The 27413-nt window shown below is 39.0% G+C and overlaps 1 protein-coding gene across 9 annotated transcripts in view; it reads right to left on the bottom strand.

The window, feature by feature from the left end:
* The window catches only part of ENOX2 (ecto-NOX disulfide-thiol exchanger 2), a 266320-nt gene that overhangs the window by 19708 nt on the left and 219199 nt on the right, over window positions 1–27413 (bottom strand). For all 9 annotated transcript variants that reach the window (XM_047715861.1, XM_047715860.1, XM_047715859.1 and 6 more), the window contains 5 exons: window positions 23853–24059; window positions 17896–18129; window positions 15169–15381; window positions 12798–12904; window positions 4213–4327 (listed from right to left, as the gene is read on the bottom strand). In XM_047715861.1, the coding sequence (XP_047571817.1) occupies window positions 4213–4327; window positions 12798–12904; window positions 15169–15381; window positions 17896–18129; window positions 23853–24059 (876 nt within the window). The remainder of the gene's footprint in view (window positions 1–4212; window positions 4328–12797; window positions 12905–15168; window positions 15382–17895; window positions 18130–23852; window positions 24060–27413) is intronic.

Here is a 27413-nt window from a genome sequence, read left to right as displayed (position 1 = left end):
ACTATCTGAAACTGATCTCATATTCTACAAATCAATCCCATGTACTAGCCCATTTCTGTCAGTGGTACTAGTATATAAGTTGTAACCCCCCCTCCCAAAAAGACCCTTTATGTTGAAGCCCTCAGAATGTGACCTTATTTGGAAAAAGGATCTAAACAGAGGTAATCAAGTTAAAATGAAGTCATTTGGGTGGGTTTATGGACTTATACAGCTGGTGTACACACAGAACGGAGACATTTGGACACAGAGACATGCAAACAGGGAGAATGTCATGTAAACATGAAGGCAGAGATTAGGATGATGCACCTACAAGCCAAGGAGTGTCAAAGATCGCCAACAAACCATCAGAAGCCAGGCGAGAGGCATGGAACAGATTCTCTCTCACAGCCCTGAAGAGGAATGCACCCTGATGACACCTTAATCTCAGGCTTCTGGCTTCCAGAACTGTGAGGCAATAAACTTCTATTGTTTAAGCTACTCAGTTTGTGGTACTTTGTTGCAGTAGCCCTAAAGAACTAATATGACTGCTGACCCTCCAGTCTCCTAGGCTAGGAAACCTAGCCTCATCTCAAATTCTTGCCTTTCCTTCATCATCTATATCCAATCTGGAGCCAAAGACTTTAGTTATTCTTCTGAAGTGACTCCTAGCATCTTTAATCTTATATTTTCTGTTATATCCTTTTCTTTTACTATTTTATCTGAGTTCCCATTACCTTCACTCTAGTCTCAGGCTTCATCATTTTATATCTAAATTCCTATAAAAGTCTCTGGCAGGTTTCTCTTTTTCCAAAATTTATTTCCTAAATAAATTTATTTCCTTTTATCATACTAGTGCCATGATTAAGACATGCTTATAGTGCCATATTGTCTATTATGCTCAATGTAACCTTGGCATTCACGGTTCCCCATAATCTGGATCTATCTTGTCCATTCAATCTTTTATCCCTCTATACCCATCATCTTTATCTCCCTCTCTGAGCCCTGTTCCTTCTCCTTTCCTGCCTCCATATCAAGAAACTTTCTTACTCTCCTTCTTCTCATCCAAACCTGTTCATCTTTCAAGATACCAATCAATTTTCACTGGATGCAATTATTCTGGCCACACTAATATCTCTTGGCCTTGCTGCATTCTAATCAGTACCTTACAGGTTAGAACCAAGTGGTATTTCTTATATTTTATGTAAATTTGCACTTATTGCACCTCTATTTCCATAACCTTATAAGATGCAGTTCTTGTTAATTAATTGATCAAACTCTGAAAGAGGGAATAATGAGAGGTGAGGGAGGGAAGGAAGGAGATTGGAAACCAAAATAAGTGAAAACTTTGGCTAGAACAATGAAGGAGAATGAGTCTCAGTCAATGTTGTCCAAATGTGCTCCCTGAACCACCAGCATCTAAATTGTTTAGGGTGCCTAATAAAATGCAAATTCCTGAACTTCATTATGGGTCTATTTAATCAAACCCTGCACCCCAGAAAATCTGATTTTTTAAAGGTAACCCAATGATGCTTATATATATCAGATCTGAGAACCACTAGTCTAAGTGGAGAACGCAGACAGTAGATGTTGAAAAGGAACAGCTGTTCTTAGGTTTACTGGGCACATGTACTTTCCATCATGGCTAACAATAGAATGATTTTACACTATCATGATTTGCTTTGATGTGATTCCCCCTCTTCAACACATTGCTTTGAGCACAGCACTTCTTTCTTCCACAGCAAGAAGGTTTCCAGTAGTACATCACAAATATGGGCTGGGTAATACAGAATCCCTTCAGGAATAGAAATTTTGTTACCAAGTTACCAAGGAAAGGTAATTGAGACTGCTAGGCTAGCTGTGACTCTTGCTTTCTTCAGGAAGTAAAATTTAACCAGACACATGCTCTAGGCTCCTGGAATTCAAGTTTGGTAGCATGGAGACAGAAAAAAAAAAAAAACAACTCTGAGATCTAATGCTTAAGCTTTTAATTGGAACCAAGTGAAACTAAAACATGCAGCTGATTTAGATAAAACCTAAGGACCCACTTACTGGCTCACACTGAGCAGGATTTCTGCAGCTGACTACTACAAAAGCAAGATAACAAAATTAGATACGATCGAAGGGAAGAAAAATGCACAAAAGTCCTTGAATTAAAATGAATTGAAACCTTCTGGGAGAAAAGCTATTTGGTAAGCTCCATTAAGTCTATTGTAGATAGCTTTATTTGACAAAGCAGCATCCTGGCATGTGGAACAGGAAAGAAAATAGCTATAAGATGATCTGTCAGGGAGTTTCTAGTCTCTAAACGAATAAGATTCTGTGCAGTAGCCAATACAGCTTTTAACTCAAAGAAATACAGAAGCAAAATGCAATTATATAACGCTAGTAAGTGCATTTAATCTGAATCTCCCATTCACCCACCTTCCCTCAATAACTCCTTAAATTCAGCAATTTATCAAGCAAATATTCAAACTTATGGTCACGTTCATTTCAGGGGAACACTGGATTAACACTGTATACAATACTGCAGATACTGAGATGGAGACAGTTCTATAAGTCAAAGATTAGTCAGCTATAAAACATCTTGGCTAAGCACTTAACTAATTTGAATAACTCAATTATTATGAAACTTGTTTTTTTAGCTTTAAGTTTATAGTATGCATTTGCAATAATTAGTTCACTATTCTGAAAATATTATCTACTGATTACAAAGGATTTATTCAATATATATGGAGGTTCAGATGTTTAGGGATCTAAGATATGGTAGAAATAGAGGAAATTCAGATGTAACAGCTACAAATGCCTTTTTAAAAGTCTGATTTGGTAGTGCCTTTCCTTAAGAGTTTCTGTTCATGGAGTAAAGATTCTAGGGCCACTCAAGTGGCTATAGAGCTGCTGACTTCAATATGCAAGTACTGAAACCAAGAAATTCTAATTTGCATTATAGTCAATAGGTTCTCTGTTGGTCTCTGTCTTTGTCTCTGTCTCTGTCTCTCTCTTTCTCTCTCTCTCTCTCTCTCTCTCACACACACACACACACACACACACACACCACACAGTAGGGACAGTTTGCTAAGATATCTCCAATGCCTAGCACAGTGTTTGGCATCCAATAGTTATTAAATGAATGAATTTATTTAGCCATCCCAACATTCCTGTTAGATGGTTGTATAATGTACTTCTTACAAGGATGGGACCTGAGCTCAGTGGGACAGAAGTCCTTCTGGCGTCAAGAGGAACAGAGCTGGGACTAGAACTCAGGTCCTCTAACTTTAGGTCCAGTGCTTTGTCCATTGTACATTACTGACTCCTAAGACTGTCTAGAATGGCTTACCTGAAAACACTGGACTTTTGGCTGATATTTTAATCTCCCTTCTGGTAATTCTCTCCCTGGTTTGTTATGAAATTGAAACGCAGTGTAGTGTCCTATTGTTCAGCAGGTTTGCCTTCTGAGTTCCACTGGGGACCCACAGTCTCGTGGCCTGTCTCATGGTGAGGTCCTGACTACACTAAGCGCAAAAGCCTTTACCCAAACATCTGTCTGTAGACTCCTGTTTGGTTCCCAATAAACCCCTTAGTAACCACAATAAAAGGCAGCAGATAGGTAGACTGTCATATATTATAGATATTTCCCCTTAGTTGGTAGAGTCTCTTTTAACTTTGTGATTCTTTAAAGAAAAATATTTAATTTATATGAAGATAAATTTATCAAAAGTATCTTTTATGATTTCTATCTTAGGAGACCTTCATCCCAAATTATATAACCAACTCCTATATTTTCCAGGATTTATTTTGCTAAGTTTTTAAAAAATTTAAATATTAAATCCATCTATTACTAATACTGGTGTAAGGTATATATATGATGTAGGGATCTAACTACTTTTTAACGTGTCTGGCTAGTTGTCTATTTATGTGTAAGCTCTCTTATGATTTCTACCATAGAACATATTATTAATAAATCCAAATCAAGTGCTGCTTAAATGTCTAGCCTTCCTAAGAGAAGACAGTCCACTTTTAATTTGGGACTGTAATAGAAGATGGGAGTGAATAAAAAGATCCTTAGCCACAGGGTTGATATTCAACCACTGTGTACTTCTATGGCTTTACCAATTGTTTCTAGCTGGTTCCAGGCTGATGGTTTTGTGTCCATACCTTACTGGATGTTAGAAGTTTTAAAATATCATCCCTACAAGTAGGTGCTAATTAAATGAAACAAAGCAGAATTATCTTTACCTGATTCCTCAGTTTCTTTTGTTTCTGTGGTTTCTTCTATTTCCTCATCGGACATTTCCATTTCTTCTTCTCGTCTGATTCCCATTAATTCATCATTATGTATGTTGCGAATTTCCTAAGGTTAAAAGTTATGCTTTGTTAGTGGGGAAGCTTTGAAAATATTGAAGAAATGAACAGAGTTAAGGAGAAGATGAAGCAGGGTTTTTTGACATATGAAAAAACTTCAGAGTACTCCCAAGGCAAGAACAAAGGGGCACACTGGGGCTGAAACTGTCTTGAAAGACAAAGCAGACTTTGCACATTCTGTCTTCCATAAGGCATTCTTTCCATATCCAGAGCTCTGGCAGTTGATGATTCTTATATTCCTCCTATATTAGAAAGTACTATTGGTCATGAAAGGCCTCTCACCTCTTAAGTGGATTTCTGGACTTTCCTTGAAGGGTTCTACCATTTTCACCTTCCCATATCAAATTCTTTAATTTTGCATCTCCAGGGGCACCTGGGTGGCTCAGTGGGTTAAGCCTCTGCCTTCAGCTTGGGTCATGATCTCAGGGTCCTGGGATCGAGCTCCATATCGGGCTCCCTGCCCAGCGGGGAGCCTGCTTTCCCCCTCTCTCTGTCTGCCTCTCTGCCTAATTTTAATCCCTCCCTATGTCAAATAAATAAATATATTTAAAAACATTTTTGCATCTCCATCCTCTTCCCTCTCTACTTACAGACTTAACAGAACTCTTAATCTAACTTTTGCAGGTTTAGAAGTTAACATCAAAAATGAGCTGTCAGGGGTGAACTTCTATCAGATGAACTTTTCCAGGGATAGTAACTATACTCTGAACAAGACACAAAATCAAACCAAGCCAAACCCCTAACTACTTGATGGCCCTGGGGAGCGAACGAAAGCAGGCATATCCTAAAGAATGGCTGACACTTGGAAGAAGGATGTGGGTCTCTCAGTTTTTTAAGAGCCTTTTAGTCTGACAGCAGACAACAGTTAGCAGCTCACGGGGTGGCCACACTTTTAACAGGAAACCCTGTCTTTATGTCTTAAAGAAATCAAGATAGCCACAGGAAAGTGAGGAAGGGATCCCAGAAAGGACACAGCCAAAGAGAGAGAGATCCAAATTCTGCCTGTAATAGCTGCTCAAATTTCTGCATGACGCTTGAACCATGGAAGCACAGGACAGATTCCAAACAAAACAGCTAAGTCTAAAAAAACTGAACCTAGATTTGAGCTGCTAAGAGAGATAATTTCCAGCTTAAATTCGATTAAGTAAATTGACCATTAAAACAAAAGAAACTGAAGTCAATCTTCTTTGGAAGAATATAACAAAATGAACATAACAGAATATAACCAGAGCCTTAAAAGAAAAATATTCAAAAAATGCAGGCAAAGCCCCAAATTACTTGATTTATGAACAACTAAGATGAGATGACCCACCTTTAAGAGAAAAGATTATCAACAGAAATAAAACTTGAAATGAACCAGATATGGGAGTTAGCAGACAAGGAGTTAAAGCAGCTATTAAAACTATCTCAATGATAGAAAGGAAACATGCTCATAATGAATGAAAAGATAGGAAATCTTGGCAGAGAAACAGAAACTTTAAAAAAGAACCAACTGAAAATTCTAAAACTGAAAATATAATATCCAAAATAAAAATAACTGGCTGAGCCTAACTTTACAATAGAGATGGCAGAACAAAGAGAGAACTTAAAGAGAGAACAATACACATTTATCCAATCTGAAGAACAGAGAAACTAACTGGAATCACAGAGTGGAGAGATGAAATGATTCAAGATACTTGAAGAAAAAATAGTTGAAGATGTCTCAACTTTGATGAAAGACATTAACCTATATATTTGAAGAGCTCAGGGAACCCCAAGCAGGAGATGTGTGAAAAAGGTATGTCTAAGAACATCATAGTCAAATTGCCACAAACTAAAACATTAAGAGAAACTCTAACTTTTTAGTTAGCTAAACTCACTGTGATAATCATTTCACAATCCATGTAGGTCAAATGATAATGCTGTGTATCTTAAACTTATACAGTACAATATGTCAGTTCTACTCTCAGTAAAACTGGAAGAACAGAGGAACTCTTAAAAGCATCCAGAAAAAAAAAAGACATATTATATACAAGGAGACAATCTGAATACTTTGATTTCTTTCAGAAACAATATAGGCCAGAAGTCAGGAGAACATTATCTTTAAAGTGCAGGAAGAAATAAAAATATCTCTTTATTCAGAATTCTATATGCAGAGGAAAATTCTTTGAAGAATGAAGATGAATTAAATCTATTTTCAGACAATGTAAATGCAAGAATTTGTCATCCAAAGATGTACACTATAAGAAGTGTGGAAGAAAGTTCCTTAGGCTGGAGGGAAGTGCTACCAGCTATAAACACAGATCTTCACGTAGGCATGAAGAACTTTTTGGAAATGACGGAGATCACACTGGAAAAGCCACTTTTAAAAAGTCAGCATGAAAACTGTGCATTTTAGAGCACTTTGCAACCATTTAGAGACCACTTAATGCCTGTCAGAGGCTTCTCAGCACTGAGCTCAGAATTCTCTGCCTACGTTAGCCCCAGTTGGGCCATAATACAGGAAATATCCAACACTGTCTGGTGAAAACTGCCTCCATTTAGGGGGATTATAAATATTTCAAATGGATTTCTTAATAATTAATGCTATAGTTAATCAGTATCTCAACTAATATTCTCCTTTCTTATGCCTCTTACTGGAAAAAATGATAATTTCTATATCAAGGTAAGTTTTCACTACAGATAAAGTCCCTTTTAAAAACACAAGGTACTCAGTATTTTTACAGGTAGTTAAGAGGTAATAGAAAAACAGAAATAATAGAAAATAGAACTACTAACATAGCATCTCTCATGTGCTACAGGGGCATTACTTAAAATAGAAGAAAACAGTGACTTGCTTGAGAAAAATGAACTTTAAAGGGCTGTGTCAAGAGAGAGATTTGCTATGTCTTATTCAAACTCATTGCATAGAGAAGAAAGGAATTGCTCATTTTTAAGAATTCATTCTGTCTCAGGAGTCTGGGTTTCAGTTATCATCAAAGAACAGTTACTGGCAAGGTGATTATAATGAGGTTTGACACTGGCAAATTCGAATATTGTACAACTTGTGGCATCAGGAAAAGTTGTGGCTCTCCTAGTTGCCTAACAAAAATGTAGCCTGTCAGAGGGTGTAAGCAGAGACTGATTCTCAATTCACAAACATGTCATCTGACTCTGGGAAAGTTACTGTGCTTCTCAGCAGAGTAAACTATGTTCCTTCTAGGGAAATGTCCCTGGGCAGGAAGATCTAGCTGAGAGATAAGACATGCCCGGTAGCTGCTCAGCCCTACAAAACATCTTTCTGCTTCCAGCTGGGCAAGAAAGCATAATTTCTTCTGAGAAGTATAAAAAGTTCAATAACTAAGTAATGCAGCTTATCTAGAGGTCTTTTCATGGTCTTTCAAAAAATCTCCAGAAACAGAAAGACCTATGGGTAAATTTTACGTCAATGCCTGAAAATACCTCAGGAACAAGAGTTACCAATTACTTTAGCTGATACTGAAATGAGGGTAAGAAAAACTAAGGGGACCTTGTTCTCCATTGTTCAGTCAGGCATGCAAAGTGGTGGAGCTTAGAGACTGCCAACTAACCATCAGGCAGTCCCCCTTAGCTACAAAGAAACTAAGCCCTGTACTGTTACTCTCTTATAAATATCCAATAGAAAGACACGTGAATAGGATAAAGGCAAAGAGAACATCAGAGGTTATAGGGTATCATAGCAAGGCAAACTCATGAGGAGCATATAGCAAATGACAGTACCCCTAAGTAAAGCAAGTACGTTTTTAATTCTATGAAAGCCTTACCTTTAAAGCACTTGATATCTAAGATACCTATTTCTGTGTCTCTGGTTGTGTCAAGAAAGCTCTATTTTGGGGAGCAAACCCTAACAAATACCTTCAGAGTGAAGGACTAAAAGGTAAATCCTTAGGGTAATTTCCCCAAGGAAGACATTCTACCAGGAGGGGAACTCTGAGCCACTGAAGTGCAAGCAGCAAGGGAACTAGCTGTCTCCCAGATTTGCCCCCTTTCCTAGCCTGACATTTGGATCTAGGACTGAAACCAAAAGAGTGGCAATGGCAGGCATAAACATTTTCTGGACGTTTTCATTTATAAATCTCCACCTGAAATTGACTGGGCCGTGCCACTGAGAGACTGTATTGAAAAAGGAAAGATAGCACTCTTCAAGTTTCTATTCCATTCTCCCGACCACAGTTAACCTATGATATTTTTCATTTGAACAGCAAACTGTTAGTGATTTCTATAAATGCATCATGATGACTTTGAGTCTGTTTTAATGATAACTTTTTCTGACACTTAGAAATTCACAAACTGCTCCACAATGGAGGGGAAAGAACTTTAACATAGAATTAAACTGAAATTGGAGACAGAGGGAAATGCACAGAAAGAATCACCTTTGTACCAGCTGACATTTAAAATTTATGATAAAGTAAGCAAATTTCAATCATTGTACATTAAATATCTAATTCTATAGTTCCGCAGAAGTTATGTGAACTTAAATTCATCTTACTCACCTGTTAGGATAGTAACAAGGTTATCAGTAAAGCAAAGTTCCTTTTTAATAGTGTAACAAAACTGTACTTACCTAGACTTTCAACATTAACAAGATACTTGGTGAGGAAGGGGTCAGATGAAGGAATGGAAAGGAACAGATAGTTTCTAGACTTACGTAGAAATTTGAATCTGAGCTATCATTCAGTACAATGAAGCAAAGCACAAACACAAGTTCCTAATGCCCATTGTATGATACACATGGAAATAAAAATTAGGTTGATCCAAACTGTGTTAATAGGTGTTCTGATGCCTGAAAGCTAACAGCTAGTATTAGAATACATGGGTCCTAAAACAAGGGTATGCGGGATAACTTGAACAATCTGTCTGCAAACAGTTCTTCAGAGTTTGGAATGGTAGACTTAGAAATCTAGAGAGAAAGTTATTTTAGCAATCACGGTATCTCATTTTACAAGAATGCTAGCAATTGTCAAGTCCCTTTTCCTCTGGCCTGATGGTATAAAATCTCATAGTGGGGAGGATGCAAGTGGGTCTGTTCTAGTGCCTACTGCTACGGCTCTAGTTTCTATATATCATCCAAGGTTTAGCGTCTAATCTAGGCCAGCTTCTCAGTGAGAGAAACACAAGGTTTTAAACAGTTCTATAGAAAAAGAGTTTCTACAGTAGAGAGAGCTGTCTGTAAAGTAATTGTAGATACGAATTTTTAGTAAAGAGGAACTTTAGTTTTCTCTTATTACCCTTTTCAATTTTATCAGTAGGAGCCTCACACACATATAAATCAGGAAAGTAAACCAATGAAAGATTTATTAGCAAACTAGTATGTCCAGCATATGTTACTGAGGTGGAGGCGAGAGACTGAGCTCCCTGAAGGTGGGGACTTTCCCTTCTTAACAACCCCACTCTCAGCAGAGTAAGACACTGTTGGCTGCTGGTAGGATGAAAATAAGACAAGGAACAGGTGCTTTGTGACATGAGGAGGGTACTGGCTAGGTCATTCTCAAAGGCAACTGGCGAAAAAGGCTCAATGTCAGAAACTTTCACCTTAATGAAACCTCTGGCTTAGGAATTATAGCTTTGAACCACAGGCCAAGAAAAAGCCGGTCTAGTTGGTTTAAGCCACTGAGATGCTCTGGTTCTCAGTGGGGTGCTCAGAGACAGCCCCAATTTAAGAGGATGACAGTCACTTTCTAGAGTTTCCTATTATCAAGTTAAAGTATGCAGAGGTTTAAAAAAAGCCATGATTTAAAGATGTAAAGTAGAAGAGGTCTTTTTTAGGTTTGGGAAATGCAATGCCAGAGGAAGGTCATGAGCTATGTTCCACTTTCAGTAGTTTTACTGATCAAGGTTGAGGTATTCAAGGTAGGCCTTAATTTAGTCCAATCCAATAGGCAGGAAGCATTTTTCTGGGTTTCTACAAAGTCTACAAAATACATTATGAAACATGTAGCTCTTAACAGTCATGCTAGCCATGTGCTTTATCCTCATCACTCTATCAAGGAAGCTCTGCCACAATATTAGGTGATAGGGTAGATAGCTCTCCTCTACAGGCCAGAGAAATGTCCGGCTTATAGGCTATCTTTGCTGAGAAGATAATTAAACTCATGTACCCACCAGAGAGGCAGGCTTGATAGAACTATACTTCTCTACAGAGAGCCTTGATAAATAATATTCATGGAAATATTTTATTGCAAAGTCATTTATAGAAGGGCTGTGGTCTGGACAAGTCAGTGCTCAAACCAGAGGTTCCCTTCCTCCTATGAAAAGACATTTTTATACTGGCAGGGCTTTCCACTGGGAAGGGGGGCAGTTCAGACAGCTTTTTCCCACCCTGAGAATGGATACATGTGTATATACATTGAAGAAAAGTAGAGACTTAAAACTGCTTTTCTACAATTATAAGACATATTGAGCATTCTCCCTCAAACTTTATTCTTCTGAACTGCTCAGACTAAAGAGTGGATATTTTCAGTTTAGGGTATTAAACTCCACTCCCCACCCTTGATCACTTTCTTTACCTTCCTAGCTCCCTGAAGGCAAAGACCATCTCGTCCTGAATTGCCTGTCATGATGCCTCAGACAGAGAATGTGCTTCAGTTAACTTTTGAATTGAAATGTTGAATTTTGTTTGTTGAGGCTCAACAAAGTCAGGTAGCCCTAGGATTCTGAAATCATCTTGTGCTACTATAAGACAATAGCTCCCTGTTTTGTTCCTAATTCTCTTTTTAAAAATAATTTAAGGGGCGCCTGGGTGGCTCAGTGGGTTAAAGCCTCTGCCTTCGGCTCAGGTTATGGTCCCAGAGTCCTGGGATAGAGCCCCGCATTGGGCTCTCTGCTCAGTGGGGAGCCTGCTTTCCTTCCTCTCTCTGCCTGCCTCTCTGCCTGCTTGTGATCTCTGTCTATCAAATAAATAAATAAAATCTTTTAAAAAAATAATTTAAAATATCATGAGCTTTGTATTATTCTATTTATCTATTGGGCTGATGTCTTCAGGGAGTTTTCTTCAGTGACTCCCAGGTCCCTTTGCTGAGCCAGAACTGATGGCTCAGAAGCTATCAGTTTATGAACATGGTTTGGCTTATTTTCCTCTAAATGCTCTTCACAGTTTTCAAATTGTTGCCACACAAACTATGCCATGTATTCTCATGAAGGACAGAAAGAATAGATTGCTATCTTCATTTTATAGGTTAGGAAATTGAGGTCCACAAAGATTAAATGACTCACTCAAGAGCACAAGACAGTTTACATCAACACTCCGAGAAGAATTTCTAGTTTTGAACTGATCACTTACTAACTGTATAATCTGAGTACATCCCTTAACATTTCTGTGTCTCAGTTTTTTCACGTGTAAACCATGGCTATCATATCTAGTTATTATCCCTTGTGGAGTTGAGAATGATAAACTGAAATATTACTATTTGTCATTTATATGGCATTTACATTTTTCAAACTCTACATATCTCTTTTCTCATTTAATCCCACATGACTGGTTTCATTATATCTCCAATTTACAGGTGAAGAAACAGAGACCAAAAATGTCAGAGCTGCAATGTGTCACAGCTGTGATCGAGATTCTCTGACTCCAGATCCAGTGTTCTTTCCACTACACCACATCTACTGGAAGCTCACATAAGTGAGACAAACAATGTGAAAGTGCTTTATAAAATGTAAATGCCTTACAAATGCTATATAAATGTTAAGGAATATGACAACCTGCTACCACACTAGCAAAGAGGACTCAGAAGCAAAGTTGAAAAAGCTGCTGCACACACAGATCAAAAGTGTCAGGGGCTGGGTAAGGAAGCTGCCCACAGGAACAGAAGACCTTGAAGTATAGGTAACACCATTCCAAAGGTAGATCTGTGAAAACAAACCTCCCATCTTGGTTTTAAATCTTGGACTCAGGATAGCAACCTAATCACATCAGACATATTCCGTGCTAAAAGGCACCAGAGCACAAGTGCAGAGCTAGGTGTCAACCTTAATCTGAAATCAGAGTCCTCTGTTACCTTTAAAGCTGCCACCTGTAAAGATGGCTGAGTGGATTTGATCAAAGAGGCACAGAAATTTCAACGTTCCAATGTAACACCAGCGTGGACTTTCAAGATGCTCTAATAAATGTAAGACAGCCCTAATATTTCTAACACTAGACACACGGGTTAGTAATTATCACTGTACTCAAGACTAGCTAGCTTGGAGAAGTAAACTTACAATTATCACAGCTACATTTTCACCACTCAGGTTTTCATCTAGCAGAATGCATTCAAGACAACACATGCACATTTATTACCCTTTTGGCGGCACACGGTCTGGTCACAGTGACAGGCTATAGAACACATCTTAGTGTTTCATTAGAGCCTTGTTGTGACCATGGGAGCTTGGCACTATTTAACTCTGACTAAACTCCAAATCAATAACTTGTTAAAGAAAGAAACTGTCCCCCTGAGGGGCTACCAGAGTAAAAAGTTACCAACCTCAGCTTGTTTGCACCAAACGCTGATATTTTTACGCTGGGCTTTTGTGAAATGGTCCCATGCCTTCTGTTTGGAGGCGGAGTGGTACACAGCTACTATCTGCTCAACTGCAGTGTCAGATCAGCAGTTGAATCAGGTCGGAGTATCATCCAGGGTTGGCGAAAGAGAGGAGAAAAGAAGTAAGAGAAGCATCAGGCTTGTTACATCTCTCGTATGACACCAGTAGGCTATGGTTATGCTCAGAAAATGTTACATGTATTGGGGTACCATGATCTTAGAGAAGACTCAAAGGCAGAGATACCAATATACAGAACGAAGAAAGGGAACTCCAGAAGGTTTGGGGTGAAATGGTGACTAAATTTTTAATACAGGCAGTCTGTATTTATCTAGGCAGGTGAGGTAAGAGTTGCAGTGAATGTGACTTAGTACTAATGTAATTTAGTACTAATAACCCAGCACAGCATGGCAGCGAGCGGCGAACTTGTACCAGCTCCTTCTGACCATAGGCTTCTTTTATAAACAAAATGAGCTTGCATACTTGACTTCAACAGAATCCATCCTATTGTTATCCTGAGGTATATTGAACCAGAAGCATCAAATCGGAACCCAAGATGAACAGAATCTATTTTAAGTCTACGTAGATGGGCTTGTTGACTGGAGAAATAGAAGTTTTATGGAAGAATACTGTGCAAGTGTAGTCCTAAAGCATATTTCTCAGAGTCTCTCTAAAAATGTCAAACGGGGGACGCCTGGGTGGCTCAGTTGGTTAAGCAGCTGCCTTCGGCTCAGGTCATGATCCCAGCGTCCTGGGATCGAGTCCCACATCGGGCTCCTTGCTTGGCGGGGAGCCTGCTTCTCCCTCTGCCTCTGCCTGCCATTCTGTCTGCCTGTGCTCGCTCGCTCTCCTCTCTCTCTGACAAATAAATAAAATCTTAAAAAAAAAATGTCAAACGGAAAAATGTGTACAAATACTCTGGTGCTTTTACCTAACCAGCTCAAGAGAAGGGAAACTTAGACAAGACATTTTGGGGGAGAGAAACAGAAGGATAAGAGCCTCTTCCTGGTGGGTAGTCACACTAAGAAAATCCAGAGGTGTATGGTGAGTGCTGTGAAGTGTGTAAACCTGGCAATTCACAGACCTGTACCCCTGGGGATAAAAATGTATTATATGTTTATAAAAAATAAAATTAAAAAACAAAAACAAAAACAAAAACAAAAAACGAAAAGCAACATTTACAAGAATAAAAAAAAAATGTGAAAGAAAATCCAGAGGTGTTATTTTTTTCTTTACAGCCCTGATTGTAACCTGTCTGTGAATGATTTAGGGATTTATAGTCCCATGATGCTTGCTGCTCTTTTTTTCTAAAGTCCTAAAAACATGTGCTTTCTCTGCCTGGATTCTATGCCCATATATATTTTCAAAATAAAAATGGAAAATGAAAGAACTCTTCCTTAATCCTAATTATGTGTGAGTCAAGTGTGGGAAGTCACATATGGGAAGAGTGGGCCTTAATTGTTTAAAAGCCAAATCATAAAACTATACTCTTATTTTTAAGGTGAATATAGTTCCTTACTCAAAAAAAAAAAGAGTGCATAGTTGTATAATATGTTGAACTAAAAATATCAGTTGAGAATTTTTCTAATCTGTCTCATTTAAGAGTCCTTGTAAAGGTTTGTAGTAGTTCTTTTCCTTCTTCTTTTTTTGTGCAAAAAGGTGGTTTTATTCAAGTACAGGGACAGGACTCATGGGCAGAAAGAGCTGCCAGGAGTAGTACTTCTTTTTGAAAATGTCCATTTTGATGGCTTCCCATCCCACCCAGTGTCTATAACATCCAGACCAAAAAAAGAAGAAGAAGAAGAAGAAAGCAAAGTGAAAACAACAGGTAGAAGTAGCAAATTTGGCTTCTATTCAATCACCCTGGGAAACATAATTATACTTTCACTAAAATGTAGTATCTGAGAAAACATAATATGATAATGATGCAAATCTGAAGCACAGAGCTTATAAATGCTGATGCTGTAATCTAACTTTAGCAGTGAAATACCAAACTGTCCACTGAGGCCTGAGGCTGCTTATAACTTACTTTGAAAACAAGCAAAAGTAAAAGCACAGGACCGTGGTTCGGTGTTGGTGTTTCTAAGGAGATGAAGGAGATATAACAGAAAAAAAATGAATATAGGAGGCGCCCACATGTATCCCATTAAACTGGAGCTTGGGCATTTGGCAATCTAAGGAGAGCACAAGGCAGTGAAGAAGGGGTCCTTGGCCCTCGACACAGGATGGCTTTGTGGGCCTGGTTCCCTCGTGGGGAATGTGGAGTCTAAGTGAAGCACCCTCTCATCCTTCCACAGAACTCTGACTTCTACTCACACTGAATGAGAATTCCAGAAAGGGCCTGCTTGAATTTCTCCTTTGCTTCTTCCATGTCTTTCTCATGGGCAGCTTTCTCATTCACCAGGCGGCGAACATGGCTGTTGGCTGACTGGATCATAGAGTAGAAGTTGTTGGCGCTGCGACGGTTCACCTCTCCCCGTTCAATCCAGGTGAGCAAGGTCTGCACAGCTTCTGAGAATTTGGAATCATCTGAAAAAAGAGGATTTTTTAAATCATCAAAAGTAACCATGTCTCTGTCTACCCAACAGGCTGGCAAGGAGACCACCGTGGCTCGTTGGTTGTTAAAGTGGTTGTTAAATGAACTGCGGAGGATGAGGAGCTGTGCATGCACCCACAGGCAGCAGGTAGCCAGGCCAGCTGAAAGGACGAAAGACCCCAAAAGTCATCAAACTGGTGGCAGTCTATGAAGAATTTTCAGAAAGAGAATTGTTTCTTCTTCTTTAAAAAACATTTTCTTTGCTAACAGAGAGTTTACTGATTAGAGTAAAAGTTTACTGATCAGTGTTTTCACATATTGAGAATTTCTTAAACTCTCTGACTGTGTGTGTGTGTATGCAGGTGTGTAATGTATGAATTCCTGTTTTTTTTTTTTAATAAGGAAAAGTAAACCTGAGTCTTGAGTTAGCTTGAATTTGAGAGTAACTTTATACTGGATCCGTAAAATCGCAGTGTTGGAAGGAGCCTTAAGAAAGAGTTACACGGGTAGTTCTTTAGGCATCAACACTTACATTTTTGACCTTTTATAGCATCACTCCTGCATTCAGTTCACAGCCCCAGGCTTTTCACTCAGTCCCAGTCACAATCTATTTTGATGTAATTCATTCTATTTCTACATTTCTCCACATCCTGATTCTCTTGCCTGAGGAACCCTCCAAGTAGATTTCTGCAGCTAGTTAGGAGCTGTTCCCTGATGTTAAAATAGTAGCAAAACTTACCCAAAGCTTCTGGCCCAGCTTCCTGAGATAGGCACTTATATATTCTGTCAGAGGCTCCTGAGAGAGAGATCCATTAGCATCCCACTGAAGGCCTGTTCTAGGGCTCCACATCCCTGTCTGGCCAGAAACCCTTATGTCCATTGGAATAGCTCTCACTGTGGTTTTGACTTCTTGCCTCTTGCCATTTTTCAGTGTAGACATATAATGAGAGGTAAGCCTTCCCTTTAAAACCACTTTTTATTTCATTACTTGCATACAATCTTTATGTTTGCTGCTCATTTTTTGCATGAGGTCCACACACTATCACATTCATTCTCTAAAAAAAAAAATCAGATTGACTTATTTGGTGTGTTATGAACTTGACGTTTTACCAATGCTTTCAGCCATTCCAGCTTTTCAGAATGTACCATTGTTTCTGTCTCTACTTTATGTCTCTTTTCTTACAAGAAGACAAAATAATCCAAATGAAGGATTTCTTTTAAAAAAAAATTTTGGGGCGCCTGGGTGGCTCAGTGGGTTAAAGCCTCTGCCTTTGGCTCAGGTCATGATCTCAGGGTCCTGGGATCGAGCCCCGCATCGGGCTCTCTGCTCAGCAGAGAGCCTGCTTCCCTCTCTCTCTCTCTGTCTGCCTCTCTGCCTACTTGTGATCTCTGTCAAATAAATAAAATCTTTAAAAAAATTTTTATTTATTATTTGACAGAGAGATCAAGAGATCACAAGTAGGCGGTGGGGGGGGGGGAGCAGGCTCCCTGCTGAGCAGAAAGCCCAATGTGGGGCTTGATCCCAGGACCCTGAGACTGTGACCTGAGCTGAAGGCAGAGGCTTAACCCACTGAGCCACCCAGGTGCCCCTAAATGAAGGATTTCTTAAAATGTGTGAATCCCTTAGGCTATTATGTTGCAAACAAATTTGGTGAATGAGACCTATTTGGAAAGTGGAATTAGCAGCATCTTGCTGAGTCTAGAGCACAAGAAGCAGGGAAAATTCATACCATTAGAGCCAGGTTGGTATCATCAACAAGATCAATAGGACACCAGCATTCATCCAATAAAATCAACCATATTTGGAGAATGAAAAAGACCGGATTTGAATTACTACCACAGGAGGCCAGGCAGGGCAATTAATGTTAAATTAGAATAATGGCTCTGAGAGTCAAGCTGGGGAAACAGGAACAAAAACTAAAGGGAGAACCGTCTGATTTGGCAATGTCTCGAAGTCTCCACAATCACCACATGAAATAAGTTGGCCATTTTAAGTGATTAAAGAAGTCGTCTTTTGGTTGGTGGTAACTAAGTCTCTGAGCAATCTAAGAATGGACACTGTGACCACTCTCTGGGTCCTCATTTTCTCATCTGTGGAAAGGGATTTTTACCAGAGTTTTCCAGGGTGACATCAACTTTTATCATTCAAAACTAACTTGTTATCCACAATGAAATGGGATGCTGACAGATCCCAAGTCATGAATCACAGCTAAAATTCTCTGATGTAGAAAAGTGGGAAAAATGTATCTTGTCCTATTCATGTTTAGAGAGAAAAACGCCATCCCTTGAGGCAGTGAAGGAGGAGAGACACAGGTGTGAGGGACAAATTTTTCTCCTTCTTCAGTTACTAGGTACACCTCTCTATCTGCAAAACTCTAACACAAGAAATGCTTAGAATTCGTTAGTGGTAAATTCAAAGGATAACTGCCAACAATGCAAATATATTTATTAAATTTCCCCCAAAGAAAGGGGTTCTTTTAATCACAAAGCTCAAGTGTTTTCTGTACCTTTTAGTTTTTCAGCAACAATGCTGCATTCGTGATCTGAATAGTGGACCACTGGTGGTGGGGATGGCGGGCGCAGTCTTTCTTCTTCCATCCTTCTACGGTGGCGCTCCTCCCTTGCGAGCATACGCTGTTTGCATTCCCACTCATACAGGTCATCTCGAGCCTGTGCAAAATCAACGTGGAGCCGGCCTGTGTCCTTCTTGTCAGTGCTGGAGCCCAGGCGAATGCGGTAACCTAAGTGTACAAGAGGCAGAGAGAGGAGTACAAGAGTAGCTTAGTGGGAACAACTATTAAGTACTTTTCCAAGTTTAGTGCTTCCAATGTGGTTGTAGTAGTTTCAAGTGACTACACAACCTTAAATTCTCTCCCTACTACTAGGGAGGTGAACCATCAAAAGACTTGGAGTATAGTTCCATTTTTGATCACAGTTTACTATTCTATGGGTTGGGGCAATCTTGTTCCTAGGAATTCTATTCTTTCGTCTGCCACCCTGCCCCTGGCAGAGGGAGGCTCTAGGGGTAATGGTATTAAGAATGATGCCTTAGGGGGCACCTGGGTGGCTCAGTGGGTTGGGCCTCTGCCTTCAGCTCAGGTCATGATCCCAGGGTCCTGGGATCGAGTCCCACATCGGGCTCTCTGCTCCACAGGGAGCCTACTTCCTCCTCTCTCTCTCTCTCTGTCTGCCTCTCTGTCCACTTGTGATCTCTCTCTGTCAAATAAATAAAATCTTTAAAAAAAAAGAATGATGCCTCATATGGCACCATGGGTTGGGAAGAATGGGAAAGGAAGCCTCAAACTGTGGTGTTTTTTTGGATAAATTCAGGAGTGTCAGTCATACCACTATATAGAATTTTGATAAAACTTAAATGGATCAGCTTGACATTTCAATCCCCCAAATTACTTCCTAGATGTATTTGGCAAGCCTGAACCTTTTTTTTTCTGGGAAAAAATGGATATGATGGGGAGTGGTATGTGAACCAGGTGATACATAATTTGGGATCCTTAAAAGGAAGAGGTAGTGTGCTTACAATCTAGTGGTGTAAGAGCAGAATTCAGAAAACCAGGATTCAAGTCCATATGTCCACTTTTTGTGTCAGCTGTACTACCCAAGTTAAATCTATTAACAAAAATGTGAAAAACACTTATTAAATTTTTATTAGCTTTTTAAGTTTCAGAAGCTGAGCTAGCTGCTTCCACATGTATTTATCTCACTTCATTCTCAGCATAAGCTTGCAGACCAACTCCTGCTTTAAATAACTAAAAATATGGAAAATATATATGAAACAATGGTTTTTTAAGACACTGGACATTGGGCCTTGAAGAGAGAGATCACTGAGAGACAAGAAGCAAATGAAGCAATCCCTATGATTTTTCCAGTTTATTACATGGAGAGTTTCCAGGCCTCGGGACAGGGAGGGGGAAATCAGTCAAGGCATGGTGATCTCCCTGAGTTGAAGAGACTGAACTAGGAATCCAGGGAGACTATGGCAGACAGAGTTTATATGGCAGAGTACTGGAAAGAAGAAAGCTATACAAAGAAAGAACTTCAGAGATCTGCAGAGGGTCCTCCATTATTATTTAGCTGCACATTGATGTGTGTGTGTGTGTGTGTGTGTGTGTATGTGGAAACTACCTATGCATTAGAGGTAACAACCCCTGGAGCTCACATGGGGCTGGGAACAGTTCTCTTCTCCACAAGCCAGAGCAGGGGAAAAAAATGGATAATTCAAAGAGTACTGAGTAGAGTAGTCAGAAGGGTTTAGCCTTAGTGGAGAAAAATGAGCTCTAGACTAAATCCTGCTCTGGTTCTATTGAACAAAGCTTAAAAAACAAGACCTACAAGGATAAAAATTTTTCCATGTTACTAAACTGCATCCCAGAACAAAGTTCAAGAATATTTATAGGAATGAAAAATACCTGGTACCCCATACAGTAAAATTCATAATGTTTGGTATCCAATAAAAACATTACCCAATATTCAAAGAAGGAAAATCACAAGAAAGATTAAAAAAAATCAACCAATCAAAACAGACCCAGAAGTGATACAGATAATATAATTAGTATAAAAGGACATATAAACAATTATTATAATCAGATTTCATATACTTAAGAAGTTAGAGAAAATGTAACCATATTAACTAGTAACATGAAAGACTAAAAAATAACCAAAATCAAATTTCTAGAGATTTGAAATGCAATGTCTAAGTTGAAAAAAATTCACTGAACAGGACAAATGGCAAATTAGACACTGCAGAAGAAAAGATTAATGAACTTGAAGACACAGTAATATAAGCTATTAAAAATGAAATATGGAGGAAAAGGACTGAAAGAAAATGAACAGAGTACCAGTGAGATGTGGGACAATTTCAAGGGGCCTACTATAGCCTAACTGGGGCCCTGACTGGAGAGAGCGGAGGGGATAGAAAAAAATATTTGAAGAAATAAGGACAGAAAAATGTCCAAATTTAATGAAAACTCAGAGATCTAAGAATTTCAATGAACCTCAAGTGCAAGAAACATGAAGGAACTTATACCAGGCATATAATAATCAAATTTCTCAACACCAGTAATAAAAAAAGAAAATAATCTTAAAAGCTTCCATAGACTTAAGAAATGTGCAGAGAAACAAAAAGATAACATCATATTTCTTATTGGAAACAAAACAAGCAAGAAGATAATGAAGTAACATCTGAGAGAGAAAAACAAACTGTCCACCCAGAATTCTACATCCAGAGAACATCTCTTTAAAAAAAAAAGGTAGAATAAATTCCTTTTGATATATACAAATGTGGAAAGAATTAATCAGGAGCAGACTTGTACTATAAAAATTGTTAAAGGAAACTCAAGCACAGGGAAAGTGATACCAAATGGAAATTTGAGTCGATACCAAGGAAGGAAGAGCATACATAATATATGATTCCATTTATATGAAGCTCTAGAAAATGCACACTAATCTGACAGACAATGGAGCAGCGGTGGCCTGGGAAGAGAAGGGTAGGGTAGGAGGAAGGGATCACAAAAGGAGTACGAAGGAAGCTTTTGGGGGAGGTAAATATGTCCATTATTTTGACTGTAGTGATGGTTTCATAGCTGTATGTATGTGTCAGTAAAACCAAACTGTATTTTTGAAATATGTGAATTTCATTGTATGTCAATTATTATACTTCAATGAAGCTGTTATAAAGAACAATGCCCCTTAACACAAAAACCACTACACATTCTTTTTAGAAAGAGGAAGAATAAATACATTTCATAAGCACATTTTACCAGGGCTCTTTACAATTTAGAACGCACTTTCACACTTAGTCCTCTTATTTGATCATCTGAGCCATCAGAAAAATGGCTATTAATGATTACCTTACCTATTCTCCTAGGATCATGGAGAGGATCAAACAAGAAGATGATATGAAAGCTTGGTATAAACACATAACAGATACTGTGATGTTATGAGATTGGTACATCGTGCACAATGCCAGTTCCCTAAGATGCTCAAACTCCAATAGAAAAAATGGTTATTTCTACATTCCCAGCCCCTTTTCTAAATGATTTTTGTTTGTTTTCATCAGCCATCCAATTCAGGGCATTTCTTTTTTTTTTTTTTTAAAGATTTTATTTATTTATTTGACAGAGAGAAATCACAAGTAAACAGAGAGGCAGGCAGAGAGAGAGGAGGAAGCAGGCTCCCTGCTGAGCAGAAAGCCCGATGTGGGGCTCGAACCCAGGACCTGGGATCATGACCTGAGCCGAAGGCAGCGGCTTAACCCACTGAGCCACCCAGGCGCCCCATTTTTTTTTTTTTTAAGATTTTCAATTCAGGGCATTTCTATAACTTATGAGATTTCAGGGAGTGGGTTCAAATTTAAAGGGCAAAATTTAGTTATTTTCACATCGCTGATGATTGCAATCCCCTTTCCCCTGGCAGCCTTGAAAATGTTTCTAGGATGTAGTTGTTGCCACAGAGCATGTTTAGATGGATACCTCCTGAGCAGCATGTTGTCTTTTATGTACAACTCTTCAGAGTTTTGCAAGACCTTTAAGTTTTTATTAAAACAGTCTATTGTGGAATGTTCTATTATCATTCCTAAGTGCTATCAAATCTTCTGTACATTTCACAGCACTTAGCAAATGTAGTAAGAGTATGCTACATCTCAATAACCAAATTATGGAAGCAGCCCAAGCATCCATTGATAGATGAATGGATAAAGAGGAGGTAGTATAGCCCAATGTTCATAGCAGCAATGTCCACAACAGTCAAACTGTGGAAAGAGCCGAGATGCCCTTCAAAAGATGGATGGATAAAGAAGATGAGGTCCATATATACAATGGAATATTACTCAGCCATCAGAAATGATAAATACCCAACTTTTACATCAATATGGATGGGACTGGAGGAGATTATGCCGAATGAAATAAGTCAAGCAGAGAAAGTCAATTATATGATTTCACTTACCTGTAGAACATAAGGAATAGCATGGAGGACATTAGGAGAAGGAAGGGATGAATGAAGGGGGGATATTGGAGGGAGAGATGAACCATGAGAGACTGTGGAGTCCAAGAAACAAACTGAGGATTTTAGAGGGGAGGGGGTGGGGGATGGGTTGGCCTTGTGATGGGTATTAAGGAGGGCACGTATTGCATGGAGCACTGAGTATTATACATAAACAGTGAATCTTGGAGCACTACATAAAAAACAAATGATGTACTGTATGGTGACCAACATAACAATAAAAAATAATAAAAAATAAAAATAAAGGTAGTAAAAATAAAAAAAGAAGAGGTAGTATATATATACAATGGAATATTATTCAGCCATAAAATCCTGTCATTTGTAATGACATGGATGAAGTTAGAGAGTATTATGCTAAGTGAAATAAGTCAGAGAAAGACAAATATCATATGATTTCATCCATATGTGGAATTTAAGATACAATACAAATGAGCAAAGGGGAAAAAAGAGAGAGACAAACCAAGCAATAGATGCTTAACAATAGAGAACAATCTGATGGTTACCAGAGGGGAGGTGGGTGGGGGAATGGAGGAAATAGGTGATGGGGATTAAGGAGTGCACTTGTTGGGATGAGCTCTGGGTGATGTATGGAAGTGCTGAATCACTATATTGTATACCTGAAACTAATATAACACTATATGTTAACTAACTGGAAGTAAAATTAAAAAAAATTAATACAAAGGAATATTCTACATCTTCTTCCTCCTCTCCTTCCCTGTTACCAGCCTACTTTTTCATACTCTCATTACGTTTTCCCTGGCCTGTTGCAACAGGCATCTAACTGACCTCCCCTCTTCCTAGATGCTGGGGATTCGAAGTTAAATAAAACACAGTCCCTTCCCTTAAGGAATTCATACTCTTGTCAGGGAGGTAGATGTGGAAAGAGACAGTTCTAGCATGGTGCTATAGGTGTCATGCTAGGAGGAAACACTGGGTACTGTGGAAGTGCTAAGGAAGGGGTTCTTGGGGCACAGTGGGAAGAGAAGTCAGCTTTCCAGAAAGAGGTTTCTGGAAAAAGCTTTCCAGAAGAGGTTATGCTCGAACTGGAGCTTTGAGGTGTGAGGATGTATATATGGCAGGTGGGATGGAAAAGGTAATTATAGTCAGAGGAAAAAGCATAAAACACCATGGCACATTCTGAGAACTAGAATTAGCTTAGTGTGGTTAGGACATGGCATGTAAGTGAAGGACTAGGAGATGGTGTTATGAGGTAAGCCAAGTAATCAAGGACCTCAGATGTGACAAGTAAGGAGTTCTGGATAACGGAAACAACTGAGAACTGCTAAAGAACTTTAAAGTAAGAAGTTGGGTGCAAACATTCATTTTCCAACTCTGAAGGCAAGAGGGGATACCATTAAGCCTAAACTTTATCTGCCACAAATGCAAATACACTGATCCGCAATCTCTGCATTGTGTCTGGTGGGCACACTGCTCATAACTAAACACTTACCAGAAAGATAAAGGGCTTTGTCCACCATGTATTCCTCAGCAAAGCGAATGTGACAAAAGTTCTTTTTGCTTTTCCGAATAGCAATGATCTCTCCACACTGTTCGAACACTTCCACGATGATCTGCTCTGTTCCATTTTCAGGTAGGCCACCCACAAATACTGTTTTGCACCCTGGTGGTCGTTCTCGAGTTGCAGGAGGTGGAAGATCTGAGTGGAAAAGCAATTAAATTAAAAATTAGATTACAAAATTAAGATGTTTGCTTGGGACAGACCTCTTAGAAAACTAACATGTCCCAGAGATAGCTGTATGGTCCCCATCAGACTTTGACCCAAGTGCCAGAAGCATGTGGCCTCTAAGGCACTCATCTCTGCTCCACAGAGTGTGGAAATCATTTTATTCAATGGTTTGGTGACCATGATGCCTAAACGATAAAGACTCGGACCCGTTTGTCTGTCCCATTCAGAGTTCTTTAACTCTGTTCTTTACTTTTGTTATGACAACTCAGCTATGCCCTATTTTCAGTCATTTTTGCTAAGATGACAGTTGGGGAGAAATCCCACTCACTTTAAATTCTTACTTTCTGTAATTCTTGGAACCAAGGTCCCTGAGCGAAGGGTTGCTTAATTCAGTTTATAGTTACTAAATTATCTGTTCGTGCTTACTGAAGGAACTGTTTCAGAATTAATTTGACAATGATGGGGTAAATATTTACAAAAATATTTATGGGTACCAGAATGATTTGGCTGACAAAGTCAGCCACACTATAAACCATCTTTCTAGGTTTTTGTCTTTTGATACCAGTGAGTCCTTCTTCCAATTTCTGGCTGGAGAGGTGAGGTCCAGAGTCAATCCTGCAGCATTTAGAAGGAAGTATGAAAGACAGCAGAGAAAAGTAAGCTCGTCTGGGAAATCGTTAACTAAAGTGAGATAAATTTGGCTATAGAGAGTCATTAAAAACCTACTTAATGGATGATTCTTCCTCTGCTAAAAAAAATATGCTTTCTACTCACTCATCTTATACATGAAGCCTGCTGTATCTGCCAGCTCTGTCTTGCTATTTGTATGTATCCAAGCATTTTCCAAGCAAAATTTTACAGTTCACAGCCCAACAAAACAAAGCATGATGGTCAAGGGTTTTTTTAGTATTGGTTTTGTATCTGCAAGGATTTATTTTGTGTAATCCATTCTTTCCATTCAGCTCCGTACAATAATTCTCCCAGCTTAAGATTTGGAGAGCTCAACAACTAGTGATTACAGCTCCCATGCAAAAATAAATGAGTCTCACTTGTAGATCAGGCCAAGGTCCCTGCTTGACGCTTATCCAAGTTGGCAAGTGGATGATTTGGGAACCTCCTAGGGTATGAGCATCTCTAGCTCCCTCATTTTGCTACCACTCTCTGTCTTATCAGTGTGGCTCAGAATAATCAGGTTCTCATGATGCTCTCTTCCTCTCTAGTCAATAAAAGGGGTAAAGGGATTCAGGGAACTTATAAAGTTTCTGTTAATCTTAAAAATTGCTGTCATTTCAAGAATTCACTTTGTACTCCTTTGTTCCATAGGAGAAGTTTAAAAGGAAAATGAAGATAACCTAGGGAACAGGAATCTGAAATGTCTTAGTCATGGGCACTGGCACAATTTGGTTTTAGCCAAAAAGGGGAAAAATGAGGTCCAGAATCTCTTGAGACTTCTGCTTCTGAATTTTTAAGGAAAGGAAGGATTCTAATATTATACACTTCCAGTGATTCTCAATTCTGACAGCACATTAGAATCAACTTGGGAGTTAAACAAACAAAAAAATCCTGGGCCCACTCCAATGAGTGATTTAATTAGTTTGGACACAGCCTGTGCATTGTTTTTTAAAAGCTCCTCAGACAACTCTAATGGTAGGTAGGATTGAAAACCACTGACTTGGTTTAAACTTCTCACATTACAGAGAAAAACCTTAGCTGCGTGAGGCTGAGTGACTCATTCAAGGTCACCAAATTAGATAGAAAGAGAAAGAACATGAACTTGGAGCAGGCAAACCTGCATTTAAACCTTAACGTAATAACTGTCTGTAGGACCTTGTAAAAATTACATAACGTGAGAACCTTATTCGTTCATCTGTCAAATAGGGATACTGTCTTCCACCCTACAAGGGTTTTTGTAGGATAATAATCTACTGTCTAGATTGCAAGTGGTACAATGCCTACCACTTGATAGGGTCCCAATAAATAGTAGTTACTGTAGCATTATTATTATTATTTACTGTTAAAGAACCAGGGTTTCCTGATTACCAATCTGAGGCTTTCTAAAGCCCGACCACAAGTCTGGAGTGGAGTGGTTGCTTAAGACCTGGACTTTTAAATTCCCAGCTCCTTGCTTTATCCAGATCTTCAGATAAGGCTTGGTTTGGGAAGGAATCACTCTTCTCAATAGAGGAATCTATAGCTGTGAAGACACATAGGGTTTTGACCATGGAACACAGAGCCATGTTTTCAAATCAAGGGCTTTAGCTGAAAATCCTGTTTTAGAATCATTCTGAAGTTTACTATTTAAGGAATTTGATTGTAAAGAAACGTTTTGTGGAGCAAAGGATCACCTTTTTATATTATTTAAGTTTGTTTAGTTAGGTCTACATTTGGTCCACTGAGAGACTCTAAGGAATGTCTGGTTACTGCCACAGTTACATAGAACACTGAACATATAAAGGCTTTTCCCTTTAAAAATTCTGTGAGATTTAAAAATTCTGTGATGAAGTCATCATCCTATTAGATGCTGTGATTATTCTGTGGTAACTGGTAAGTAAGAAAGCATAAAAACCACTAAGAGTGGGGTCAAGAATGCTGGGGTTTATTTATTTTCCTTGGGGAAATGTAGAAAGCCTCTTTGATGGCATTCGGTGAGACTTAGGTGTATGCCACTCAATAAGGCAATGGGCTGTACTATCTTCCTTAAGGGACAGTACTTGTACTTTAATTAACAGCTCAAAGTACTTTTTTGTCTGGGCCTGATTTTTTAATCCCACTGAAATACAGTGTTCTGGGCACAGCAAGGATAACTCCATAGGAGGGCAAATTCAAAGTCTACCTATTAATAAGGTAATGTGCTAAACTCTTCTAACACCCCAACCATTACTCTAGATAGAGAAGAAAACTGCATGTAAAATGATTCAAGATAACAGAGTAATTTAATCTCTAGTAATAGAAAAGGAGGAGTTTCTAGCAACTCTAATTACAACTAAGCACCTACTCTGAGGAGCTCTTTTAGGGTAATCAGCATTAAGAAGAGGGTCACTGCTGATCTTTGAGAAGTGAGGCAGGGGGCAGTGTGGAAGACCTATAAACCACTTGCACGTATCTTGTTTCTCAAAGGAGCATCACAGATCACTCCCCTGGTTTGCCAGAATTTATGTACTGCAAAGTCTTCGAGTTGATTTTATTAGACAGCCCAAGACTGAAGACCCCTAGACAATGAGCAGGGGTCAGATATATTTTAATGTAATTCCAACTGAATGGAAATAACCAGAAGACTGGTGGATCTTTAATAATTCTCAATTTAGGGGCGCCTGGGTGGCTCAG

Source organism: Lutra lutra, chromosome X (assembly GCF_902655055.1).
Source record: "Lutra lutra chromosome X, mLutLut1.2, whole genome shotgun sequence".
Classification (NCBI taxonomy): domain Eukaryota; kingdom Metazoa; phylum Chordata; class Mammalia; order Carnivora; family Mustelidae; genus Lutra; species Lutra lutra.
Note: the sequence above shows the minus strand (reverse complement) of the source record. Positions and strands in the feature narration are given on the sequence as shown.